This window comes from Rhinichthys klamathensis, unplaced genomic scaffold, assembly GCF_029890125.1.
Source record: "Rhinichthys klamathensis goyatoka isolate OS25496 unplaced genomic scaffold, OSU_Roscu_1.1 h1tg000040l_1, whole genome shotgun sequence".
Classification (NCBI taxonomy): domain Eukaryota; kingdom Metazoa; phylum Chordata; class Actinopteri; order Cypriniformes; family Leuciscidae; genus Rhinichthys; species Rhinichthys klamathensis.
Genome location: NW_026606587.1, coordinates 2,285,378 through 2,312,287, shown reverse-complemented (window position 1 = coordinate 2,312,287; position 26,910 = coordinate 2,285,378). Strand labels below are relative to the sequence as shown.

General features: G+C 42.6%; 1 protein-coding gene across 1 annotated transcript in view; it reads right to left on the bottom strand.

The window, feature by feature from the left end:
• si:ch211-158d24.2 (multiple epidermal growth factor-like domains protein 9) overlaps positions 1–26,910 on the bottom strand; it is a 51,470-nt gene that overhangs the window by 4,966 nt on the left and 19,594 nt on the right. The window contains exons 4-5 of the mRNA XM_056246613.1: positions 23,970–24,119; positions 18,504–18,773 (exon numbers count right to left, since the gene is read on the bottom strand). Coding sequence (XP_056102588.1) covers positions 18,504–18,773; positions 23,970–24,119 — 420 coding nt within the window. The remainder of the gene's footprint in view (positions 1–18,503; positions 18,774–23,969; positions 24,120–26,910) is intronic.

The window sequence follows — 26,910 nt, the reverse complement described above, 5'->3', positions numbered from 1 at the left end:
TCCTCTGACCTCTGGCATCAACAAGGCATTTCCGCCCACAGAACTGCCGCTCACTGGATGTTTTTTCTTTTTCGGACCATTCTCTGTAAACCCTAGAGATGGTTGTGCGTGAAAATCCCAGTAGATTAGCAGTTTCTGAAATACTCAGACCAGCCCTTCTGGCACCAACAATCATGCCACGTTCAAAGTCACTCAAATCAACTTTCTTCCCCATACTGATGCTCGGTTTGAACTGCAGGAGATTGTCTTGACCATGTCTACATGCCTAAATGCACTGAGTTGCCGCCATGTGATTGGCTGCTTAGAAATTAAGTGTTAACGAGCAGTTGGACAGGTGTACCTAATAAAGTGGCCGGTGAGTGTATTTTCTCCTGGTGGTGAGTATTATTCTCTCAACAGACATTTACATCGATAGTCTGGCGTTATAATTTATTTGCTTTTGGTGTACTGTGGAGTGGGTAAAACTGTTTTTAATGGCAGGCAAGAAGATACCGTTGACTCGCGCTAGCCTAGCACCGGCGAACTATGCAAGTGGAAGGACTGGATGACATTTTTTGAAAACTGTCTCCACCGATAAATAACACCCAGGCTAACTTGGAAATGAGGTCTAATGTCCAAAATCCTGAACCACCCCTTTAAGGTCAAGCTTTTAAATTAGAATTGTACCTCCCACTATTAGTCACATTTGTAATTTTTCCATGTTCATTTTGACGCCTCCTGTATATATGCATCTAATCGTTACACCCAGAGTTTGAAATTAACTTTTTCACTCACCGGCCAATTTGGCTACTAAGTTTTTAAGTTACCGGCCATTCAGAACAACTTCTAGCCCAAAAAAAAGAAAGAAAGAAAAAAGAAATTAACCAGATTATCTACGTCACAGCTTATATATATTTGAAAGTATGAAATTAAAATTTTACATAAATTTCTTATTCAAACAAAATCCTGTCATCCAGCCATCTCCTCCCTTCCTCTTTTATCCTCATCCTTTTCACCAAAAATGTGTTTTAGGTGGACAGATCAATACAGTACAAAGAACATTTAAAAAATGTAGGATGTTGGAAAATAGCAAATTCTTTTCTGTTAACCAAAGGATTTTTAATCTTCGCTATTGCTTCAATGCAACTGAACAAGCGCACAGTTATTTGTTGCGTTGTGACGTACATGTTCAAGTAAGCCAGAAATGCGCAGATTCTGCGCAATACGCTGTATTTAATATATCATGATGACTCACAAATTGAGTATTTGCGCTAAATCAGCACAGATTTGGCTTAACCGAACTTCCCCAACAAAGTGAGTAAACATAATAAGTAACACGCCAAATTGGCTAGTGATTACCCGCCACAGTTGATTTTTTTACCCGCATTTGGTGGGTTGGAGGCTGTTAATTTCAAACCCTGGTTACACCCCTACTTATTACTAAATTAGGATGTGTTTTGATGTTAAAATATTGTCAACATTATAAGTGGACCTCAGAGAACATTATAAAAAATAAAAGTGCATATCATGACCTCTTTAAAACTTTACTGTGTGGATGTGGCATATAGCTGTTAAAATGAATGTCAAAAAAACATTTAAAACATACAATACAAGTATATTCATTTCACTGTCAATCTAATGTTAGACACCATAATACATAAAATAAGGCGTTGTCAAAGGTGTGCAGTGCGAACACAGGAAGTCTACACTAACCATAAACAAATGTCCTCAACGTAGATAGGGCCTACTTATCCTCAGAAAGGTAAAAGTGCGAACGGTGTCATAAAATCATTAAAAATTATCCAGACAACACCAAAGCTTGCATTCATTATTCATGTCTCATGAGATCATAGCAACCACTTCAGCAACAAATTCCCTCAAATAACATTGACATGACATCCGTTGTGAGTTACTGATAAAAAAAATAAAAAAAATGCAGCGGCATGTTATTTCATCATTGGGACAACAGACTCCCATAGTCCATTCAATAACCACTTGATACTAGAGATGTACCGATACTAAATCTCTACCCCAATACTGATAGCCTCATTTGGTACTGTAACATATCAGACTCAGGGAGAGCAGAGGGATTTTATTTGTAGCAACAGGGTAAATCATAAAGTTACAAGCCAGGTAACAAAGTCCAGGGTCAATCACTAAGAAAACGGTCCAATCAGGCAACCAAATCCAAAACCGAGCAAGTAACAGGCCTAATCCAAAATCAAGGCAAGACTAGTGATGGCAATTTCAAAACACTGCTTCATGAAGCTTCGAAGCCTTTACAAATCGTTTGTTCCGAATCAATGATTCGGAGCGTGTATCAAACTGCCAGAGTCACGTGATTTCAGTAAACGAGGCTTCATTACGTCATAATTGTTTCGAAACGTTTCGGAACACTTCGGAGGGGTTTTTATGCATGTTTGGCCCGGGTTTTTGTTGCATTTACACTGTTCTGACCACTAGGGGTCACCATGGAGACAGGTGTCGGATTGTTTCAAAGCCTCGACGCAATACGGCACATTTGCTTCAACTGTTTCAGTGTTTCACGAAGCCTCAATCTGCTCACCACTAGGCAAGACACAGCAATGGGGAAAATGCTTCGAATTGCAGACCCTGCAAACAATACTTTGCAATGAACAAAGGGAATCAGGCTTCTTAAAGGGGTCATATAATGCCATTTTTGTACAAGCTAATATGATTCTTTAGGGTCTAAATTAAAAGTTTGTAATATACTTTAATTAAAAATTCTCATTAGTATTGTAAGAAAACACTTATTTTACCTGGTCAAAAACAGCTCTGTTTTCAGCACACCGTTTCAGTGCATATGACTTTAAATGATCATGAGCTTTGCTCACCCCGCCCCTCTGTTCTGTGCGTACACGTTTGTAACACAATACCATAACGTGTTGTTCATTATAAACGTGGGATTATGAATTATATGGAGAACGTCGTACATAGAAAACATGCAGTAATGTACCCTGAGTGTAAACCTTAGACACATTCATCGTGAAGCGATTTGCAAAGATATAAATATTAATATAAAGTTTAATAAAACGTTACACTCACTTCAGTTGTTCTAGAGGTTCAGCAGGAACACGAATATCTGGTACCGATTCTTTATTCAGGAGCAGCTGCTTAGCAAAACCAGCTTTATACTGATCCTCGTTTATAAAGCAGTCTGCTGAGAAATGATTCGCGCAAACATGAAAGCATTGACGTTGCTCGTGGGGAATATTCCCTTCGAAAACAAACTCAGCCACTGCGTCTTCAGCGGTTCGGATTTAGGAACATTAAAATGACTGCTGTGTTCGTTATTACACCCAAGAACAGAACACCACAATCGCATAGACGCCATTCTGCTCATAGACAGTGCTCCAGCATATCAACAATGACCGCGCCGATCCGCGTGGACTATGATTGACAGGACGAGCGAGGGCGGGTCTGTGTCGAAACGCGCCTATCAATCAACAATCGCGGGAGGGGCATCCGACCGTGTGACGTCACATGGTCGAACGGCTTGATTTGAGGCAGGGGAAAACATATAAGGAGATTAAAACAAAACCACTGGATGGATTTTTATCATTATATGATGGTTGTGTACAGGCACTGCCAACACACATTTCAGTACAATCAACTTGAAAAAGTGCATGTACCATTATATGACCCCTTTAAATAGGAAGGAGTAAACATGTGACAGGAACAGAGGATAGAGTTCGGTAGACAGGAGAGGGCGCCCTCTGGCGGGTTGGAGGAGGAACCTCAGGTCGGGATGTTACAGGTAGAATGCTATAATATTAGAGGTTAAAATGAACAGCAGAGTCATATTCAACTGCTATTTATTTTCAGATATAATAATTACACTAAAATAAAACTGAAATGTTTGTATACAACTCAGTTGCTGTCATGAAACACCAGACTCAGAGGGATCCAAATGCAGCGTAAGTTTAATCACAGATAGGTCAGACAGGCAAAGGTAGCAAACACGGGCAGGATAACAGACTAAGAAACGCTCAGAGATGTACACAACAGTGAAACATACATTCATTCAAGACTAAGCAACCAGTGCGATATTGAAAATAATTTGTTTTATTGGCCGATACTACTTATTGGCCTATACATCGGTGAATCCCTACATTTTTTATTTTACTGCAGTGGGAATAAATGACAAGGATCATGCCCTAAAAGTAATATATTGCTCTCTCCATAAGTCTTTAAAAAGATCATGGTCATGACTTCATGACATCAGTTTTTAATATGAGCTCTTAATTAGCCTATACATTATAATAACAACTGATTCTCTTGTTGCTGTGATGGATTTTTTAATGAATACAATAGTAAACTGTATATCAAACTAATTATAATTCTAACATCTAACCTTACTTCTCCTTTAGGCCTAACATTCTCACACTTGAAGAAAATGTGTCGAAACCAGTGGAAAATTCTGAGATGCTGGCTAGGCAATATCAAAAATATAACAGTCTAGAATAGTCTCATGACACATTGAGTAATCAACTGAACTTCTAACCTTTTCCATTTTTTTAATGATTTGAGATTTATGTTTGCTTCTACAGTACCGAGTAACAGAAGAGTTTGCATATGAAGAACCAATCAAATTATAGGAAAACTATGTAATGTATCATGTCACTTTTTGCCATACTTCTATTCTATAAAAACTGATGTATTCCTTTTGCTGGTGGGATTCCTGTCTGAGATTTGTCTGAGATCCTCCGGCAGTGATTAAAGCATATTCGAAGGCATTTTCTGTAGTCTGTTTAGCTATTGCTGCTCAGCAAGTTAGGGCTAGGGGACTCAGCTGACGTCAATGAGGAGACGTGCTAGAGTATAAATATTATTGAACGGGGACGTCGATTGTAGACGAGACCCAGGTACAGGTCAACTATTGTCGATTGGAGACGTTTGGGGACGTCGATTAGTAGACGAGACCCAGGAAGATAGTCAGGTGCGAAGAAGACATATTTACCACATTGCCAATGTCAATTCCATAGCAAAAACATTGGAACTATGTTGAACTATTTGAACATAAAAATATTAGTCAATATATACTGTAAGTCAATGAACAACAAAGAAACACATAACATGTACTAGAACAAGTGGCAGGTATATTAGTTTGCATTTACACTTAATGCACAGATCTATTTTGGCATATCAGATTTTTTGACCCATCCATTGCTATGGTTATCACTATGTCAATAAACAGAAATTTGGATTAAATCCCACATTTAAATATGATTGTCACTCCCAAAATGTTGCAGTGTGTACTTAGCAGCATGGAAAATAAAACTTTCATTCAAATTGTGAATGGGTTGTATACAGAAAGAGTTATATAAAACGTAGAACGGTCACTTCCTATTGCGTAGCTAATACGCAGTGGGGACGCAATGTAAAATGCCGCACCATTAGCAACTAGCTGCATCCAACTGGAGCCTAGGGAAAACCCCGAGGCTCACAGAACAAGCTATAAAAAGACTCCCAGTATAAGTGACACTAACCACACCTGGGTCGGGTTCCCTTTCGAGGGAACTCGCGATGCGTCAACGACGCTTTGGGAACGCCCCCAGCGTGAATGCATCTGAGCATCAATGTCAACTAGTCCAATGGAAAGAATGAGCGTCACGGGCGGGTGACGTCATGACCAGGAAGGGATAAAAGCACATCCGGTGCAAACCGGCATTAGCTTCTGTGCCTCAGCAAGCGATCTGTGTTACTCTGTCTCTGTCTATTTATTGTTGTCTGTTCGATATTATTGGGAAGAGTTATGGCGAAACAACTTTACAAACTCTGTGCTTCTCCCTGCCCGCGTTATTTAATGGGTGGGGACACACACGAGCTTTGTGTAGTTTGTTTTGGAGTGGAGCATGCGGTGTCAGCCTTCGAGGGGGCTGATTGCCAGCATTGCGAGATGCTTCCGCTCCGCATGCTCCGCTCTCGCCTGGCGCTTTTCGAGGAAAGTGGCCAGGCTCGCGATCCTCAGGGTGCAGGACCCGCGTCTGCCGAGGCAGCGCGGAGAATGCATTCCTGTGGATCGCGAATAGGATCTCTTTACGGGGTTGGAGACGGGTCCGCGGATCTTATCTCCTCCCTTTCCACGAGGGATCCAGTGCTCTCTCGCCGGTCTCGGAAGCCCGCGCTGCGGTCTCTTCCGCCCGGGGAGAGAAATCAATGCTTCAGTGCTCTACCTCCGAGGAGGAGGTAGATGTGCTGGGCATTGAAAGTGACACAATCATGGAGGAAGTGGATTTGCCATCTCTTTCCCCAGCGTATGAGAAATATATATAGCCTATATATATATATATATATGATAGTTTATATATTATATATAAAATAAAGTGAATATATATAATAATATATATAAAAAAATAATAAGCTGGTGGAGGTGTTTACTAAGGCTGTAGATAAATTAAATATTTAATGGCCAGCAGAAATAAGGGGGCACTCATCCTAAAAATAAAATAAATTGAACGAGTTTCCTTCCCTCTATTTTTCCACCTCCATCACGGGGCCTTCCGTTTTTCCTGATCTGCACAGCGAGCTGTCTAGATCATGGAAAAGGCCGTACTCATCTTGTCTTTTAGCCCCCACATTCATGTATATTCAGACATTTGGGGGTTAAGAGAGTATGGCTATGGGGCAATACCCCGGGTAGAACAGACGCTTGCGAGCTATCTGTCTCCCGGTTCAGTATCGTCCCTGAAGGCGTCGGCTTCTCTCACTAATCCATTAAAGAAAACTATTTTTTAATCTAGTGGGAAAAGCATATATGGCAGTGGGTCTAGCATGAGCCTGCTTGCACACTATAGCAGTGCTACAAGCATTTCAGGCTTACCTGCTGTGGTATTTGGACAGAAGTGAGGGAGTTTGGCCCGATGGGGTTTGAGAACTCCATCGGGCCACAGATTTATCTCTCAGGGATGGCAGCCCTTGTGATCACTGAGAGACACCTCTGGCTCAATTTGATGGGAATCATGGAGAAAGATACAAGATAATCTCTCCCTCACTATGTCCAACCCCCTGGGGCTGCTGGGCGTGAGCAGCTCCAGCCGTCAGTTTCTCATACACAACACAGCAGCCAAAGATTTCAAAGCAGAAGCCGGATCCGAGGAACGTTCTTCATGCTGAGAAGGCTGCGGCTCAAAAGAAAAGGTCCGGCGCCACCGGCGTCAGACCGTTGAGGGCAGCCCCAACCGGGGTGGAATGGTGTACACCTCATTATACGGTGCCCTTTCCATCTCGGTGCCCTCAGGGGACCGTTCTGCCAACCCCGCCACCCTTGGTGCTTTGGGGCGCAGCGGTCTCCAGCGAGCTTCTGGCGCAGCGTCAACTCGACATTGCGTCGGACTCGCGGCCTCTGAGGGGGGTTCGAAAACAGTCAGTTCGGGTGGTTCCTGCCAGTATGCTTCAGGTCCCCGAACTGGCTGTCTTTATTACACCAGAGGCCAGCCTCGAGGGGCTGGTTCCCTTGGTAGATTTTCTGGCAGCGCGGAAGCTACTGCCAAATATATCTCTATGGGTCATGCAGGTAGTAGTAAGAGGCAGATTTGGTTCTCGTCCTCCAGGCTACACCGGAGTGTTGCTCACGTTAGTGCATTCCGAGCAGGCTCTGGCAATGGAGCAAGAGGTAAAGGCCCTGTTAGCAAAGAAAGCTATAGAGCAGGTGTACTCACCCGACATTGCGTCGGGTCTTTACAGTCGTTATCTCATTGTTCCAAAAGAGGATGGAGAGCTGCGTCACATACTAGATCTTCGTCTGTTGGAGTGTTTGGTGCTGGAACTCAAGTCCAAGATGCTGACACTCAAACAGATCGTGACTCAAATCAGATCCGAGGACTGGTTTGTCACGATAGATCTAAAAGACGCATACTTCCATATCTCCATCCTCCCTCAGCACAGGAGGTTCTTGAGGTTTTCTTTGGGGCAAAGAACACCAGTATCAGGCACTTCCTTTCGGTCTAGCTCTATCACCCCGCACATTCACGAAGCGTGTAGACGCAGCTCTGGCCCCGCCAGGCTGCAGTGCATACGCATTCTGAATTGCATAGATGACTGGCTGATTCTAGCGGAATCAGAACAGTTAGCGGTTCGGCACCGAGGTGTCGTTCTCGCTCATATGCAGATGTTGGGGTTGAGGCTCAATGCCAAGAAGAGTGTGCTTTCTCCAGTACAGATAACCACTTTCCTTGGTGTGGTATGGGATTCAGTGACGATGCGGGCCACTCTGTCGCCCGTTCGTGTAGCTGCTATCCTAACAGCCACAAAAGAGCTGAGGCTAGGCCAGTCACGCACTGTAAAACAGTTCGAGAGACTGTTGGGTCCTGTGGCAGCAGCGTCCAACGGGATACCTTTTGGCCTGCTGTACATGAGACCTTTACAGTGGTGGCTCAGGACCAGAGGGTTCTCCCCGAGGGGAAACCCACTTCGTATGATCAAGATCACGCGGCGGTGTCTCCGCGCCTTGGTTATATGGAGGAAACACTGGTTCTTAACCCAGGGTCCGGTGTTGGGAGCCTTTTGCCATCGAGTTGTGATCTCGACAGATGCTTCCCTCACCGGCTGGGGAGCGGTATTGGAAGGCCGCTCAGCTCAGGGCTTGTGGAGGAGTCATCATCTCGCTTGGCACATGAATTGCCTAGAGATAATGGTCGTCTTCAATGCGTTGAGACATCTCCTCCCAGACCTGAGGGGCCATCATGTGTTGTTCTGGAACAGTGACTGTTAGGCCTCAGGGCAGCAGCGTCCAACGTGATACCCTTTGACCTAATGTACACGAGACCTTTACAGTGGTGGCTCAGGACCAGAGGGTTCTCCCTGAGGGGAAACCCACTCCGTACAATCAAGATCACGCGGCAGTATCCCCGCGCCTTGGTTATATGGAGGAAACTCTGGTTCTTGACCCACAGACAACACGTTGGTGGCCTCTTATTTTGGTCCCTCAGGAAATTACGCTGTCTGAGGGCAGTGTATATTCCAGGGGGGCCAGAATATTGGAGCAGACACCCTGTCGAGGCAGGGGCTGAGGCCAGGGGACTCCACCCCGAGGCGGTGGAGCAAATATGGGAGTTTTACGGCCAGGCAGAAGTGGATTTGTTCTCGTCTCAGCATACGGCGCACTGTCCACTCTGGTTATCCCTCACTCAACCAGTCCCCTCGGGGCTGGTTGCTATGGTGCAGACGTGGCCGAGGCTACGTCTGTACGCATTTCCCCCTGTTGCTCTGCTCCCAGGAGTTCTGGAGTGATTCCGCCAGGATGGAATAAGCCTATTTAGTAGCACCACCCTGGCCGAGCTGAATTTGGTTTGCGGACCTAATTTTTCTCCTCGACGGACCTCCCTTGGAGGTCCCGATCAGGAGAGACCTTCTGTCTCAGGCAGGGGATGCAATATTGCACCCCCGGCAGGGGATTTGGAAACTGTGGGTTTGGCCTCTGAGGGGGCCCAACTCATAGAGAGTGGTCTCTCAACCGAGGTTGTTGAGACCATTCTAAGCTCCAGAGCTCCCGCTACGAGGAAACTATATTCACTATTTCGAGAGTTTTTCACTTCTTGGTGTTACCAGCGTCAGTGGGATCCGGTTAACTGTTCAGTAAACATAGTATTCGAGTTTCTGCAAGAACGCTTTGTATCAGGTCTATGTCCTTCCACGCTTAAGGTATACGTGGCGGCCATTGCGGCTTTCCACGCCCTGGTGGGTAGTACATTTTTGGGTCGCGACCCCCTGATCACTCGTTTCCTTCGTGGCAACGAAGGCCTGCAACTTGCACTAGGGTGCTGGCTTGGGACCTGGCAATAATTCTAGAAGGCCTATCTGGGGCTCCCTTCGAGCCCTTAGATTTGGTCTAAGAGAAGTTCCTTTCTTTTAAGACTATTTTCTGCTAGCTATTTCGTCCCTATAAGAGTCAGACCTTCAGGCCCTTTTGGTCCCCACCTGCCTTGAGTGCACCGGGGATGGCCAAGGCAATCTTACCCGAAACATGGATATGTTCCAAAGGTGCCTACCATTATTCCGAGGCCTATTGTGCTGCAGGTTTCTGTCCTCCCCCATTTTTCGGACCAGGAAAAGCTGAACCTCTTGTGCCCAGTGCGAGCACTGGACACTTATGTTCATCGGACTTCTCTGTCGAGAAAATCCAACCTATTGAGCAAATAGATAGTCGAGACTATTCTTCTTGCTTGTGAGTCTTCTGGCCAACCATTTGGTGGTCAGGGCTCATTCCACTAGGAGTATGGCTTCTAAGCGTATTATCTGGAGTTCTCTCCAATACGTTTGTGATGCGGCGGGCTGGTCCTCACCGCTCACATTCGTGAGGTTTTACAGCTTGGACCTGGATGCTGCCCCAGGATCCCAGGTGCTTGGTGCAGTGTAACAGGCTGACACTCAGGCATTTGAAAGTCTGGCGTTTTGGGTATTCTCGTTCCCAAAGGGTCGTTGACGCATCGCGAGTTCCCTCGAAAGGGAACGTCTCAGGTTACGACTGTAACCATAGTTCCCTGAGAAAGGGAACGAGACGATGCGTCACCCTGCCATACTTCTTGCATCCCTGTGATCGGCTTGCTTCGGCGATTTCGAAGCTAATGCCGGTTTGCACCGGATGTGCTTTTATCCCTTCCTGGTCATGACGTCACCCGCCCGTGACGCTCATTCTTTCCATTGGACTAGTTGACATTGATGCTCAGACGCATTCACGCTGGGGGCGTTCCCAAAGCGTCGTTGACACATCGTCTCGTTCCCTTTCTCAGGGAACTATGGTTACAGTCGTAACCTGAGACGTTTTATGAATAAGGGCTGGGGCTCATTAACAGTCCTAGGACCAGTTGTGGTTAGACCGATAAGACCAGACAACATCGGGTCAATTTATCATACTGTGAGGACCCTGGCCTGCAGGCAAGGTACTTCCAGGCTATAAAAATTTAACAAATGTGGACGGCGAGGACCAACCGGCCGCTGCACAAATGTCATGCATTGGCACACCACTGGACCAAGCCCACGAAGAGGCCATGCCTCTCATGGAGTGGGCTTTAGCGCCTATGGGACAAACCTGGCCCACAGAGGCGTATGCCAGTGAGATGGCATCCACTATCCATCTGGACAATCTCTGCTTCGTGACCGGTAACCCTTTGGTGCGACCACCGAAGCAAACAAAGAGCTGTTCTGACTGCCTAAATGGTGCAGAACGCTCCAAGTATATTTTTAGAGCCCTAATAGGACAAAGCAAATTAGCAAATAATACAAATGCATCCTCCTGAGCACCAGCCAGCGAATACTGACCACTTCAGAGCATAGAGGCGCCTTGTAGACAGTGCTCTAGCCTCAGTGATGATATTTAAGACTTTTTCTGGGAGGTCCCCGGATACTCATTGAGGGGCCATACATAGAGGGCCCATAAGACGGGGCGAGGGTGACAGATTGTCCCGTTCGCCTGTGTGAGGAGGTCCTTCCTCATTGGCACTGGCCAGGGAACAGTGTCCATCATCTGTGCCAGTTCTGGAAACCATGCTTGGGTTTTCCAGAGGGGGGCTACTAGGACGACTGAGGATCCGCTCTCCTTGATCCATCTGATGACCTGAGGGATCATAAAGATCGGCGGGAAAGCATACAGAGGGCGTCTGGGCCAGGGATGGGCCAGCGTGTCCCTGTTCTTCGAAAAGAATGCTGCGCAATGAGCGTTGTTCCTTGAGGCGAAGAGGTCGACCTCTACCTTGCCAGAAACACTCCATATCAGATGAACCGTCTGTGGGTTGAAAGACCACTCGCCTGGGGGAGTGTTGTCTCGAAACAGTATGTCCGCGCCCAAATTGTGGACTCCCGGGACATGAGCAGCTCACAGGGAGCACAGATTGGCATGTGAACAAAGGAGGAGCTTTCTGGCCATGACATACAGATTGCCTGATCTGAGGCCACCCTGGCGATTTATATAGGACACCACCGGCATATTGTCCGGGCGGACTAAGACCTGGTGTCCCTTGAGGTCTGGCAGAAATGCGTTCAGGGCCAACCAAACTGCTCTCATTTCCACGCAGTTGATATGTAAGCTCTTCTCCGGGCTCAGCCAGAAGCCGGAGACAGACTTTCCCTCGTACAGCGCTCCCCAACCTTGGTTGGAGGCGTCTGTGAAAATTACCTTCCTCCTGGAGGCCACACCCAACTGGTACCAGTTCTGGGGTTTCCAGGGGACCAGAGCTCTCACGCAGCGCTGGTTCACCACAATGTGCAGGCGGCCTGACCACCACGCAAGGGCTGGCACACGGCCCTTTAGCCAGTGCTAAAGAGAAGCCTCTGAAACTTCCTGAGGGGCGCGTGCGTGCCTACCACGCGCTGCGTGAGAGCTCTGGTTTTTCTAATTTCTAATTTTCTCATCGTTGTAGAGTCGATAACTGTGCCCAGAAAGATTACGTTCTGGCTGGGTAACAGTTTGCTCTTGGAAAAATTTATCCTGAGACCCAAGCATTCCAAGTTGCTGAGTATCATGGATCTGTGTGTCAATAACTCGGTCCTCGACTGAGACATAACGATCCAATCGTCGAGATAGTTCAGCATGCGCACTCCCTGTTGCCTCAGGGGAGAAAGCGCTGCGTCCATGCACTTTGTGAAAGTACGAGGTGCTAGTGACAGACTGAACGGTAGAACCGTGTATTGATAAGCCTGCCCCACGAAGGCGAATCTCAAGAATAGCCTGTGATTGGGCGTTATCTGAATGTGAAAGTAAGCATCTTTCAGATCCACAGTAAAAAAAAACAATCCCCCGGGCGAACTTGCACAAGGATTTGTTTGGTAGTTATCAGGTCTCGACGACCACCTGAAAGCGTGGGGGTCTGAGAGCGAATTGGAGCGAGTAACCTCAATATAATGTTCACAACCCAGTATGATACATCGGGGATGGCTTGCCAGGCCTGGGCCCTTGTGGCTAGGGTTTGAATATACTTTGGGGCTGGGCCGCCTAGCATAGGGGGACCGAATACCCTTGTGTTGTGTTTTGTGCGTATGTTCTCTTTTGGGCTGTTTTGACAGGCCCGAAAGAGAGATAGAGTGACAACTGGGGGAGGGCCGCCTAATGAAGGGCGACCGGTTACCCGGGTGTTGTGTGTTTGAAACATACTCTTTTTGTACTTTAGTTGGGTCACTGTAAAAACAGCATTTGTTTGTAGGGGCGCATGCAGCGCAACGGGCCCATTGACTACAGTATGAAAATCTCCAGCCGCCTGAGCAGAACAGGGAGCTGTGAGATTTAAATGAGCTCTTTTCGAGGGCCCTATCTCTTTCATCCTGCAGGCTTCGGCGGCTCAGGGTCCAACGCTGACCTTGAGCAATTTCGGGTATCAGCCGCAGGACGGAGCTGGGAGACCCGAGGCGCTGGTTTCGCTGGCTGGGGAGGCGGCGTGCTCTTGTGGCGGCTCGAAGCAGAGCTGGAAGTGTCTCATTGCTTGAGAAGATTTCTGTGCCTCGGTGAACCTCTCAGAAAACCCTTTCACCACCCTTTCAGGTTCAGCCAGAGGTGGCGCTCGAGCACGACGAGATTAGCCTCTGCTGATAGCCTGGGCGCAGTGCTAGATCTGTGGCGCTGTGCAGGTCAGCGGCGGTCATGGTGTGCAGAGCCGATGCAGCCTGACTGGAAGCAGAGAAAGCGCGTCCAGCGAGGGCTGAGGTGCTTTGACAGGGCTTTGAGGGGTGCACGCTCTCGATCTCCAGCCAGCAGCAGTGGGTGGACACAGATGGGCGGTGACTGCTTCCTCGGGCGGTGACTGCTTCCTCGGGCGGTGACTGCTTCCTCGAGCAGTGACTGCTTCTCATATCCTTTTTCCGCTGCGCCGTCGACAGAGGAGAGCATATAAGCTTGTGCGTGCTGAGTATGGCGCGCCATGACTTTGCGAGTTCATCATGAACCTCAGGGAAGAAGGGCGCTGGTTTGTGGCGGGGGGCCATCCATCAGGCTCCTGGGCGGCTCATCAGGCGAGGCCCATTCGAGACCGAGGTCTGAAACGGCCGCAGTGAGGATGCGCAGCATGTCGGCGTCCGAATTGGTCCTAGTAGCTGTAGCGATAGCACTGGACTGTGAGAGGGCGGGGTCCAGCAAGCCCGATCACTCTTCCTCAGATGCAGCAATGGAGAGGCTGTCGTGTTCTTCGTCCGATCCGCCGAAGGAGACGAGACCCATCGCTTGAAGGGAGGGGCATTGGTCTGCCTTAGTGAACAGGACCGGCGAAGATTGTGATGGAGAAAGCAAGGCACGCGGGGACGTGGTCGGCGTGGGCTCGTTTACCTCCATGTGTTCGGGCTGCCATTGGCTGTGGTGCTTCTTCTTCCGTGGCTGAAGTAGTGCCGGGAAAGGAAGATTCAGAGGAGCGGTGCCGCCGGCTCAAAAGAGAGCTAACCGCATCCGCAGCATTGAGATGGGAAGGCTCTCGCAGTGAGAGTGGCAGCTTAAGCGTGGGCGGGTCCCAGGCACGTGGCGCACTCTGCGTGCCCGTCATCCTCGTGTAGACGACATCCGCACAAGGTGCATGAAGAGCGTGGCATTTGGAACAACGCTTCGTGAAAACTTGCTCTTTCAGAAAACTGAGTGTCGCAGAGCGAACACAACAGTAGCAGAAAAGCGATATAACGTTTTCTCGCCGGGTTGGGAAGCAGGAGAGCAGCGACAGATGAGAAGCGGCTTCAAGGTGAGTTGAAGGGGCTGTCCGCTGTTTGCAGAGGCTCGCTCCAGCTGTCTGGCTTGATTCAACGGCGATGGCTTCAGAGGAGTCAGAGACGTGAAGTGTCGCTGAAGTTGAGTAAATCTGATATATTGGCCGAAATGAGCGATCTTTATAGGCTTAGGCCACGGCCATTTAGGCGTACTCTGGCGTATTTGGCGGCAAGTCAGTTGATTGGGTCACGCGTCTGAGGCGCTCGGCCATAGGATGTGCAGTTGCCGGAGCACAACCAATGAGCGAGCTAGATGGTCTGCTGTGTTCGCTGTGCAGCTGCACTGCGTTTTAAATTATTGCTTCAATATTTCAAGGAAAATGAGTTTCCCCACTGCGTATTAGCTACGCAATATGTCGTGACCATTCTCGAAAGGGAACTCCCGTTATAATTAATGAAGCTGCACAAAGAATCTCTTATTTACATTGTTTACGTATAATAAAAGGATACACAAATGTGCAGAACTCAGTCAATGAGCTTTCGCTGAAAAAACAACAACAACATAAAAAAGGTGTTTTGAGCGGGATTAAGTGGATTCTGACTAACCCAAACACATCTGATTGGCCATTGGCACTCACACAAATACGGATGGGAGTGTTTTAACGCAGCCGCCTATCAGCGGGTAACATATTACCCTGGTACTTGGTACTACCAGTACTGCAGAAAGTTTGATAATGTTAAATTATAGTATAAACTTGGTACTATAGGTGCCGATTTATGTTTCTGACGGTGGGTGCCCACACTTCATAAACACTTCATAACGCTGCATATAATAGTAGAATTGTATGTGTTATGACCAGCCAGGACCCAAAGTGAGATCCACTGAATCTCAATTTATTTTTTGACTGGTTCGGCGCCTATTATTGGTACTAAAGTATCAGAATTTTTGACAACAATCAGAACTAAATAAAACAGGCTGTGTGACTGTTGGAGGTCGTCACGCCAATACGGGGCTTAAACCGTATCAAAATTATTTGTTAGAAAGTTACTGAATTAAATCTTAACAAGGTTAGGTAGCTGCTTACCAGTTGACATTCTCAGCAAACATTTGAGCAGTTAATAACATTAGCTAACTCCTGCAAGAGTCAACGCAAAACTAAACCTCATCATTCAAAATACTTCTCTCACACTGTAATAGCCTATAAGTCAATAATTTGTATATGATTATTGTTTGCTTATGGTGTTGATTTTGCAAGTAAGAATCATTTTTGTAACCTTCTATGAGAGGCAATTATGATATTTCCTGTGTTTATATATATTTCAGTATTACTTCCTGTTTTCTGATATATAATTTCTGTTCAGTTTCTTTAATGGTTACGCCACTTGGTGATGGAAGATTGAACTTGAACAGGTTCGGGCAAAGGAAATAATGGAGAAACAGTTCCTTACCGTCTTATCTGTCAAGCAACCACTTTTGATTAAAAATGAATCACTTGATTTGCCAACATTTGCGAGTTTTATGAAGTCAAATGAGTTTGTGTGAACAATAATCGGTACTTGTTCTTTTTTACATTTTTTCCGAATTGCTAAAACACATTTCTCGAAACCATCACACACTTTCTCAAATCCTTAAACACAAAACCAAATCTTCAAACTACATTCAGAGAACCCCTGACTCAATCAAACAATTGCCCCAAAACCATTTAATCTTTGCTCAAAATCAAACAATGCTTTCAGATCATACACACATGAGTCAATATTATAAACACTACAGATCATTCATTAGACACTACATAAAAAAAATGGAGAACAGAATCCAAAGCATGCAGTTACAGACAAAAAGTATATTGTAGTCAACAAATTACTAAACAAATTTTGCAATTATGTAAAAAAGTATAGTAATCACAACTTACAGTAGTAAGGTGAATAAATTGTATATATGCACTGCAAGTATAGTATTACTGAATATTGTTTAGTAGGCCTATTGAATGTCTGTATATTCAGCACTTGCATACTGTGAAAGGGTAACCCAACTGCAAAACCTTAAACAAGTTCAGGCAGCAAAACACTGATTGCAAATCTCATGCACTTTTTTTTTGTGCTAAACACATTTTCACTCATTAAAACACATTTCGCACTGTGATACATTTGTGTCGCAAAACACTAAACACAAGAGGCAAAAGTAAAACACAATTACAAGTTGTCATCGTTTACACACAACAATTTAAAATTATTCACACTTATTTCTAATGATGTGACCAAACCAACTGTATGAAATATGAGTGCACAGGTGACACAGCTGCAGTGAATGATGACGCCAACAATAGATGGAAACAATCTAAAAGGGAGAGGAGGAAGAGTATGTGCCGAGTATTGAGGAGCAGGACAGTGTCGTCAAGGCTGGATGTGTCAGACTACAGGGGTTTTCCCCTTTGTTGTGCAAGAGACTACATTGTCTGTGATGTGGACAAAGTCCTCAGCCCAGAGCCAGAAAGAAGACATGATGCTGAAGCAGAATGAATCTCTCTCATTGACTTTGATTTTGCAGTTGCACAACTTACAGTATTGAGTGTACCGTAACATGCTTTTTATTTAGAGTTTCATTTGACATTTTTGGCTTTTGCAATTGGACTACAGTATTTTCACATTATGCAAGTGCTGAATATACAGACATTCAATAGGCCTACTATTCAATATTCAGTTCAATAATATACTTGCAGTGCATTCAGTACAATATATTCACCGTACTCAGTTTTACAAAAAAGATTGTAATTGCAAAAATTATTTACAGTATAAAATAGAATTTTTTTCTGTAACGTTCTGAATGCTGTGTTCTCCACTTTTTTATGTAGTGTCTAATGAATGATCTGTAGTGCTTATTTTATTGACTTATGCGTGTATGATCTTAAAGCATTGTTTGTTTTTGAGTGAAATGGTTTTTAAGCTATTGTTTGACTTTGCCAGAAGAGTCAATGGTTTTGTGAGTTTCGTTTGAAAGTTTGGATTTGTGTTTAATGTTGTGAGAAAATGGGTGAAGGTTTCAAGAAATGTGTCTAAACAATTGTGAAAACTAGAAGAAAAGAAAAAAAGAAAAGAGAGAAAAAAACACTAAATGAAAAGCATGTTACAATACACTCAGAAGAGTTGTGCAACTGCAAAATCAAGGTCAGTGAGAGTCTCATTCTGGCACAGTATCAAGTTTTCATGTTGGGTTCAGACTGAGGACTTTGTCCACATCACAGGCAATGTCATCTCAGCATGCAAAGGGAAAAACCCTAAAGCCAGATCAGCCTTGACAACATTCTCCACACCTTGCTCTTCCTCATCCTCTTCCTCGTCGTTCACCACCTCTTATACACATACTCTTCCTCCTCTCCCACTCATATTGTTTCCATCCATTATTGGAATCAACATTCAGTGCAACATTTTGAGTCAATTTTGGCACTCTGAACTAACTTGTATTATGTACAGTTGGTCTGGTCACATCATTAGAAATAAGTGTGAACAATTTTGAGTCGTTGTGTATAAACGATGACAACTGTGTTGTAGTTGTGTTTTACCTGTGCCTCTTGCGTTGTTCAGTGTTTTGTGACAGAAATGTGTCACTATGCGAAATGTGTTTTAATGAGTGAAAATGTGTTTAGAGTTTTGCACAAAAAAAAATGTGCATGAGATTTGCAAACAGTGTCTTACTGCCGGAACTTGTTTAAGGTTTTGCAGAAATAATGATTTATTCGACAAAATGGTTTAAGCTATTGAGAATTTGGTTCAGAGAATGGAATTTGGTGTTTTAGCAATTCAGAAAAACTGTAAAGGACAGTAACCCCATCAGTACTGTATGGACATGTTTGTTTAACTGTGTTCCCACAATTCTTAGACGCTAGTCGTACCTCTCAGGGTGCAGTTGTGATAGCGGGCGTCCCCCGTGTATCCACGTGTGCAGATCTCACAGTGTGCTCCTGTTGTGTGGTTGATGCAGCGGTGGCAGTGCCCAGTCTCAGGGTGGCATATTTGTGGCATGGAGCGAGGGTCTGCGTTCCCATTACAGTCGCAGGACACGCACACGCCTGCCGATTTAAATAAACCGTCTGTGCACACGTCGCATGTCGGGCCAGAGAAGCCAGGCTTACATTCGTCACATACTGTTCGTCCACTGGAATCTGTAAATGAGATTGAACACACATGATCAACAACTAGTTCAAGTTTATTGTCATATGCATATTAGTACACAGTACCACAGCAATGAAATACAATGTGCCTTGGCACTCTCTCAGCACCAGTCAATAAATAACAATTAAAATAACATTAAAAACATCCAAGCACAGTAAATATAGTAACTAAGCTCAAGCCTCAACCCTCCTTCCTGTTGTACTATCATTCAGTAGCCTTATTACCTGAGGGTAAAAACTATCCCTGAAACATGATGTGCGCGTTGGGATGCTCTTTAAACGTCTCCCTGAAGGAAGGTGGGAGAAGAGATTATGTGCAGGATGATTAGAATCCTGCATAATACCTAGTGCCTTCTTAGTGCTGCGTTTCCAGTAAATATTTTGGAGTGGCTCAAGTGGAACCCCAATAATTTTAGATGCAGTTTTAACCACCTTTGTCAGAAGATTACGGTCACGTGAAGTAGGCCTGCCAAACCACACTGCAATGTAACCTGTCAGTATACTCTCAATTGTACAGCGGTAAAAGTTCTGTAGAATGTTAAGGGACATACCATATTTCTTGAGACACCTCAAGAAATAAAGCCTCTGATGTGCCTTCTTAATGGCACAGCTGTTATGGAAGGACCATAAAAGGGAGTCTGAAATATGGATGCCTAAGAACTTAAAGGTGTTAACAATTTCAACGGGAGAGTTGTTAATATAGACAGGTGTATGTGTGGGTTTGTTTCTTCTAAAATCTATGATGAGCTCCTTAGTTTTCCCCACATTGAGGGACAGATTGTTTCTGTGGCACCACATGATCAAATTATTCACCTCATCTCTATAGGCAGTTTCGTTATTGCGGTCAATGAGTCCTACCACAGTAGTATCGTGATCGTCTGCATATTTCACAATACTATTAGTCGGATGTTTTTCAATACAGTCATAGGTATACAGAGAGATTTAACTAAGAGATTAAATAAGGCGTTTGTAGCTTATTTTATGGAGCATTACAGAGATTTAGTGTTCCCTTCCTAATGCTGGACTCATTTTGATGTATAGAGGGCCTCTAAGGTATTTGGACAGTTGCGCCACACTTAAAAAGGTATAAATGTCTTCTGGCCACTTCCTCTTGTCACTGCCCAATCAAACCATATTTTATAAGAGACCGGTGTGAAGTTTAAGGGAAGGGATCTGACGTATGGCCCTGAAAAGTGAAGATAGTTCTAAGAAAAACTCTAGCATCTTGAATTGATTGTTTTATTATTCATGCATTGAAATTAAGACAATTTTAAGCATAACTTGAGTAAAATATTTTTGGGGGACACTAAGTAGTTCCAACTCCAACAACAAGGTGGAGCCAAAGCACCAAATTTCAAGCCTGACATTCTACAGTGCAGTGATAACACAAAACATGCAGAATAACATAAAAATGAAGCAGTGATTAAGACTATTGTTTGAATTGTCTAATTTACTTAATTAAAAAAAAAAAAGTAGTTTTTTTTAACACGAATATCAGTCAGAAAAAAAAGTTTGTAACAGTGACATTTTGGTTCTTACCCCTTACCCATACTTGTCAACCAGCCCCCGAAAAAATAAAAAAATAAATAAATTATAAGAATAAATGTAAAATGAATACAAAAAATTAAATACATATAAGTACATGAATAAAAAATTGCACATTGTAGAATAAATTAACTCAGGTACTCAGGTACTCAGATATTTACTATGGTATTTAATGATTACCATATTCATGGTTTTTGCATGTTACTCCAAGGTACCATAGTATTACCACAGTACCATGTCCAAAAACTGCCATGTCACACACACGCACACACACACATTTACATAGCTATCTAAATGGGGACATAGACGTAATGGATTTTATACTGTACAAACTGTATATTCTATCCCCTTACACTACCCTACCCATCACACAAAACGTTCTGTATTTTTTATTAAAAAAAAAAAAAACTTTAATAACTTTATTATTATACTAGATTTGCAAATGAGGACGTCCCTAAAGGGAGGTTTTTGGAGATTTTGTCAGGTTTTGGTCACTTCTGGGTACAAATTTGTCACCAAAATATAGTTAAGTACGTACACACACACACACACACACACACACACACAAACACACAACATAGCTGTTGTCGGCTCTGAAATATTTATGATAGGAAAGAAAAACACACTTAGCAGGATGTGTGAATGAGTGCACTGGATTAACATTCTGACCTGCCTGACACTCACACTCACTGTCTGACCTACAACTGCCTGCTACCAGGTTTCATATCTATAAAATGATGTTCAGAATAAATGTAAAGTCTTCCACACACACACACACACATGCAGTAATGCAAGCTTCTCTGCAGTTTCAATAGTCATGATGACCCCACTGATCTATTTTCTTACTGGACGCTGTTGCCAGGACAACCCCCTCCCTGAAGCACATCTCTCTCCTCACTGTCTCAGCCTGTGACATGCACAAGTCTGGAGCGAGTCAGAGAGACAGACACACTGCCGGGCAGTGACAGACGGAAGTGGCCAGAAGGCAGAGGAATTGGTTTCGGCACTCCTCCCATCCCTGCGATGAGAACTCCTCAGCAATGCCTGTGCCAGCTTCATGATGCCAACACATGAGGGTTTACCACCTTTAACACCACCAGGGAAACTAACTAGTATAGAAATGCACACACACACACATTTGGGCTTTTTTTTTTTTTTTTTTTTTTTGTCAGTTGTCATTTGGCATCAAAATTTTCTTTCACTCCATCTATCCATCCATCCATTCATCCATCCATCCATCTATCCATATTTTATTTTCTAATCACCATAAACCTAAAGACACATACAACTATAGAACAAATTGTAATTAATCTAATTTTTACAACCTGTTTTTAAAAAGCAAATTAATACATAGTAATGTCAAATTAAGCATTTTAACTTATTTTATTATTTTGTATTATTTGATATTGTTGTCTTCAGTTATTTATTTATTATAAATATTATATTAATGTATTATTGTATTAATGTATTTAAATTATCAAATGATATCACCCCCCTTGTGCCCCCTGGGGGTCCATAAAACTTCATGGGGTCATTAAGTCTATTTGCAACTAAACGTCACACCTTTTTTCCACATAAAAACATTAAGATTTCGATTTTTTTCCATTTTTAAAAACCTTTTAAAAAATCAGCAAAGCCTCAAAATAAAAAAAAGCAGGTAGTAATTTAGAAGTTCCAGGGACATTTCCAGTATACTTACTTATAGGAGCACTTCCCTTGGAGCAACCTGGGGTTAAGCTTTTGCTCAAGAGCACAATTGCAGGATTTGAACCTACACATTTTCAGTCGTCAGCACAGATCTTTAACCATTACACCACTCCATAAAATATGGACTTAAGGTGAAATGTCTGCAGTCGTGGAAATCGAGAGGCGCAGATGTGGGCCTGTTGACACATTGATAATCACTGATGTTCTGCTTCATCTCCCTCATTTTACCCTCCCTTTCATTTTCCCTCTCTCTTCTATATAGATATTAAAATAATTTCAATAATATTTAATATTCCATGTATTTATTTGTTTGTTAATTGGCCATGTAATACGTGGCTTAATGTACAGTCCAATGATCATTATCAGTATAAATATTATATGATTGGCAGGCTGTACATTATGTCTTACACATTTGACCTGTAAATATATAAGTAATATGGAGTACATTTATATAAGAGTCCTGAACTTTCAGTGCCCTCTCTCTCTCTCTCTCTCTCTCTCTCTCTCTCTCTCTCTCTCTCTCTCTCTCTCTCTCTCTCTCTCTCTCTCTCTCTCTCTCTCTCTCTCACTCTCACTCTTCCTCACACTCGCTTGTTGACTTTCCTCCTCAGGCTCCACTGACCGTAAATGTAAAGTGACAACCCAAAGCCGCATAACCATGGCTGTTGCTGTGCGATTGCATCCAATGGAAGAGAAGCTGAGATGAAAACAAAGTCTTTGATTGGCTCCATTGGTACCATAAAAATTTTCAGTTGTATGTACCGGTAACCAATATTTAAACCATGGTCATGTATCAATCCATCAAGAAATGAACAACTCCCACATGCTCACTGACAACTCAATCATCCTAATGCTATAAAACTCCAGGTACAAGCCAAAAGTTACTTGCAACAACCGTCAGGAAACTTTTATATAATGAAATATCAGATTTTGACTGGATACTGTATTTTTGGCCCAATCAAACTTGAGGCCTTGACCCTTAAAGGTAACATGATCTCTGAATTAACCCTATTTACTTTCTACACACACTACTGGGCAAAGTTTGGAATAAATAGGATATTTAATGCTTTTGAAAGAAGTATTTTATGCTCACAAAGGCTGCATTTATTTGATAAAAAATACAGTAATTTTATTACAATTATTAAAATATTACAATTTAATAACTGTTTTCTATTTTAATATATTTTAAAATGCAATGTATGCCTGTGATGACAAAGCGGAATTTTCAGCATCATTACTCCAGTCTTCAGGGTCACATGATCCTTCAGAAATCATTATGATATGATGATTTGCTGCTCAAGAAACATTTCTTCTTATTATCAATGTTGAAAACTTTTGTGCTGCTTAATATTTTTGTGGAAACCTAAATACACTACTACGTTTGGGGAAGGGAAGTTTAAAAAAAAAAATGTATTTAGCAAGGACCCATTAAATTGAATTGAATAAATACATGTATAATGCATTTTTTTAATATAAATGCTGTTCTTTTGAACTTTCTATTCATAAAGGAATCATAAAAAAATATCATTGTTTCCACAAAAATATTAAGCAGAACTAATTATTATTAATTGAGCACCAAAAACAATTAATAATAATTGAGAACAAAATCAGCTAAATTAAGCTTTGCCATTAAAGGAATAAATTACATTGCAATATTAAAATAGAAAACAGTTGAAATTGTAATAATATTTTTTTATTGTTTTACTGTATTTTTGATCAAATAAATGCAGATTTGGTGAGCTAAAAGACTCAATGTTTCCAAAACATTAAAAACGTTTTGGCTGGTAGTGTAATGTCAAGATCCGTCAGTGAGAAAATAAATCAAAATGTAACTTTCTATCCCTTCCATTTTTCTGCCCTCCTGAATAATTCCCAGGCACTTTCAGGACACGATGTGCTGAACCCTGTCAACATTTCAGAGAGATGCAGACCCACCGAGATGGCAGCTGCCGCTGGAGGTCTCAGAGGAGCAGGGACAAGGCAGACAGCCGTCCGCGGACCCCTCGCCAGGACGCCGGTAAAAGTTCACCAGGCACTCCTCACAGTTGTGGCCCTGAGTGTTGTCCTGACAGTCCAAACAAACACCTGAAACACCAGGAGAATATACAGAACAATTGATCATTAGCAATAGTATAGACAGAATATGACACTTCCTGACTTCCTGAGAGTCTTATGTAAATCATTATATAAGGGGAGGATAGTAAATCATTATCTAACTATATATAGTTTAGCACAGTGAGACTTCAAAATAATTCTGCCTTTTAAGAGAAGAGCCCATTACTAAAGTTTAAAGTGCTCTGATTAATAAATTAAATGTGTACTGGGTGATTTTTTTAATGATGAGGCTCCAGTCTGAGAAACGCTGTACTAGTTCTCCAATTAGCATATATATACAGTATATATGATTCTGATTGATTGCACTGTGTTTGAAGCCATTGTAAAATAGTACATACACCAAATTAATAATAAAATAAATATATATTATATGAATTTAGAACAGCTAATGGGTTTTTATGAACTCCACTTTATGTTGTGCCTAACAACGGCCCTAGCTGTCCTAAATTCCCCGTAAACCGTAGCTTCACAGGGAGAATTGCTTTAATATTGTATTATATAAGCCAATGTTGCATGCAATTTCATGCTTAAGTAATTGAATGCAAATTAACAGATAATATTGAGCTTTATGTGATTTAATTAATGAAAACATCAAATTGTTACGCTTGGTTCAAGGGAAATGTTAATATGTTACAAGTTTTGGTTTTTTTTGTTTAACTGGTTTGATGTTGTTGTTTTTTTTTCATATTGTGTTTGATGAGAATATGAAATCTTGTGTTATTATATCTTTTTCATTTCTTATGTTCACTTTGCATGTCAGAGTTACATTTTTATTTTTCATTCTTTGTTTCCTTTACATGAAAAAAATATCGCTTCAGCTTTATCACATGTCAATCTGCATGTTACAGTTATCCAGTAAGTGTTTTGCGGGGAGAAAGAAAGAAAGACCAAAAGGCTTTGTGTAAATGCGCAGTATTCTTCTGGCTCTGTGAGTTACTGCTCGTCTTGTGTGTGTGTGTGTGTGTGTGTGGTATTAGGCTGCAGGGCGGGTGTGAGTCTATGAACTGTAAGCAGTCTCAGGAGATGCTGATTGGGTTTTATGACTGAGGAGGGCTGTAAATCTGACTGTGGCTCTCCGCATCGGGGAAAAGGGTACCAGCTACCATCTGCACACACACCGCAGAGAGAGAGAGAGAGAGAGAGAGAGAGAGAGAGAGAGAGAGAGAGAGAGAGAGAGAGAGAGAGAGAGAGAGAGAGAGAGAGAGACAGGGACAGATGGGTTCCTAGACACATGCACTTGAACATGCAGTTGCCAAACATGTCTATGGCATCAGTAGACTGAGGCCCGGGTGAAATGATTTAAGACAAACACGCCTACACTTCTCAGATGTCAGCAGGTTTGCTTAACAAATTAACACACACACACTAAAGCATGAGCATTATGTTGATAGGGTTTTTTGGTTCGGAATTCAAAATTGAGGTTAATTAAGCCTTGGTTGCCTAGGATACAGGGAGGAAGAGAGAAAAGAGGGGAAAGTGTGGAGGATGTTGTGATGAATCGCTCTAGGTGAGTCAATCTCAAATCTGCAGATATTAGTTTAAAGAAATAGTTCCCCCAAAAAGAAAACCAATGTTTTTTATTCATCTTCATGCCATTTTAAAATAACAGAATCATCATCTTCTTGCACCAAATATATATGAATAAAAAAAAAATATAAAAATAAATAATTACAAAATAAATATTCTATTAAAAATATAAATCTAAATCATCATCTGTTTTATTACGTGACTATATTAACAGACCAGTAGTTTATTTTGTATTAAAAATGTTTTATATTATATTTATTATATTATATTATGTTATATATTCACTAAAATTGCATGCTATTTCATTCTTAAGTATATGAATGCAAATTAACAGATCATATTGAGTATTATGTGATTTAATAATGTTTACAAATCAAAGCTCCAAATGTATTTTTTACATTGAGAACTCCCTGGAAGGCTGAGAGTATAATTGTGAGTATTTGTTAAGTTTTTATTTTTTTATCTGGTTTTATTTTTGTTTCATATTATGTTTTATAATAATAGGAAGTCTTGTGTTTGTATATCTATAGTCCTCCTGTTTATACCTGGTATTAAGATGCGGTTTGGTGGTTTGGATCACAAGTAGAAAAGGGAGACATATATGTTTACAACTAGTGTTTTAACATTGGGTCAGTAGGTGGAGAGAAGACGGTCTTTTGTGGCTGTTTGAATGCATTTGACCACATGAGCGTTTACACTACGAAAGCAGTCCGGTCTAATGCATTTTCGAATACCTCTGGAAGTGGTCGAAAGTGGTTCTTACTACTTTGAGTAATGATAAAGGATGGAGCAAGATTTGTTTTACAAACTTTAATGTTACATCAGTCATTCATGTTAGTGCTCAGCTAACCTATGTGCTGTTATTGATACAGATCCCACATGTGTTCAGCATTAAATTAGAAATATACACATTGGTTTGTTGATGAACATACACGTGTTAATGCTGATGGTGAGGAATTACCGTCACAACATCTCATAATTTCATCAAACTGAGTAGCTGAAATAACTGAGAAATGTCCTGCTCGAGTCGTCCTTGCGATGGAAGTTCGGGTTGAATAACTAGTTCTTCTAATGTTTCATCATTGGACTTGCGCTCGGATTGATATGGTAAAATCTATGCCATCGTTACTGTCTTTACAGTATGTACAATCGCTGAGCTTTAGGAAGCCTCCGGAGCTGAAGTTATGGCAATGGGCCTTTAGTTTCGGAAACACGCTGTAAGCGGTAGACCAAT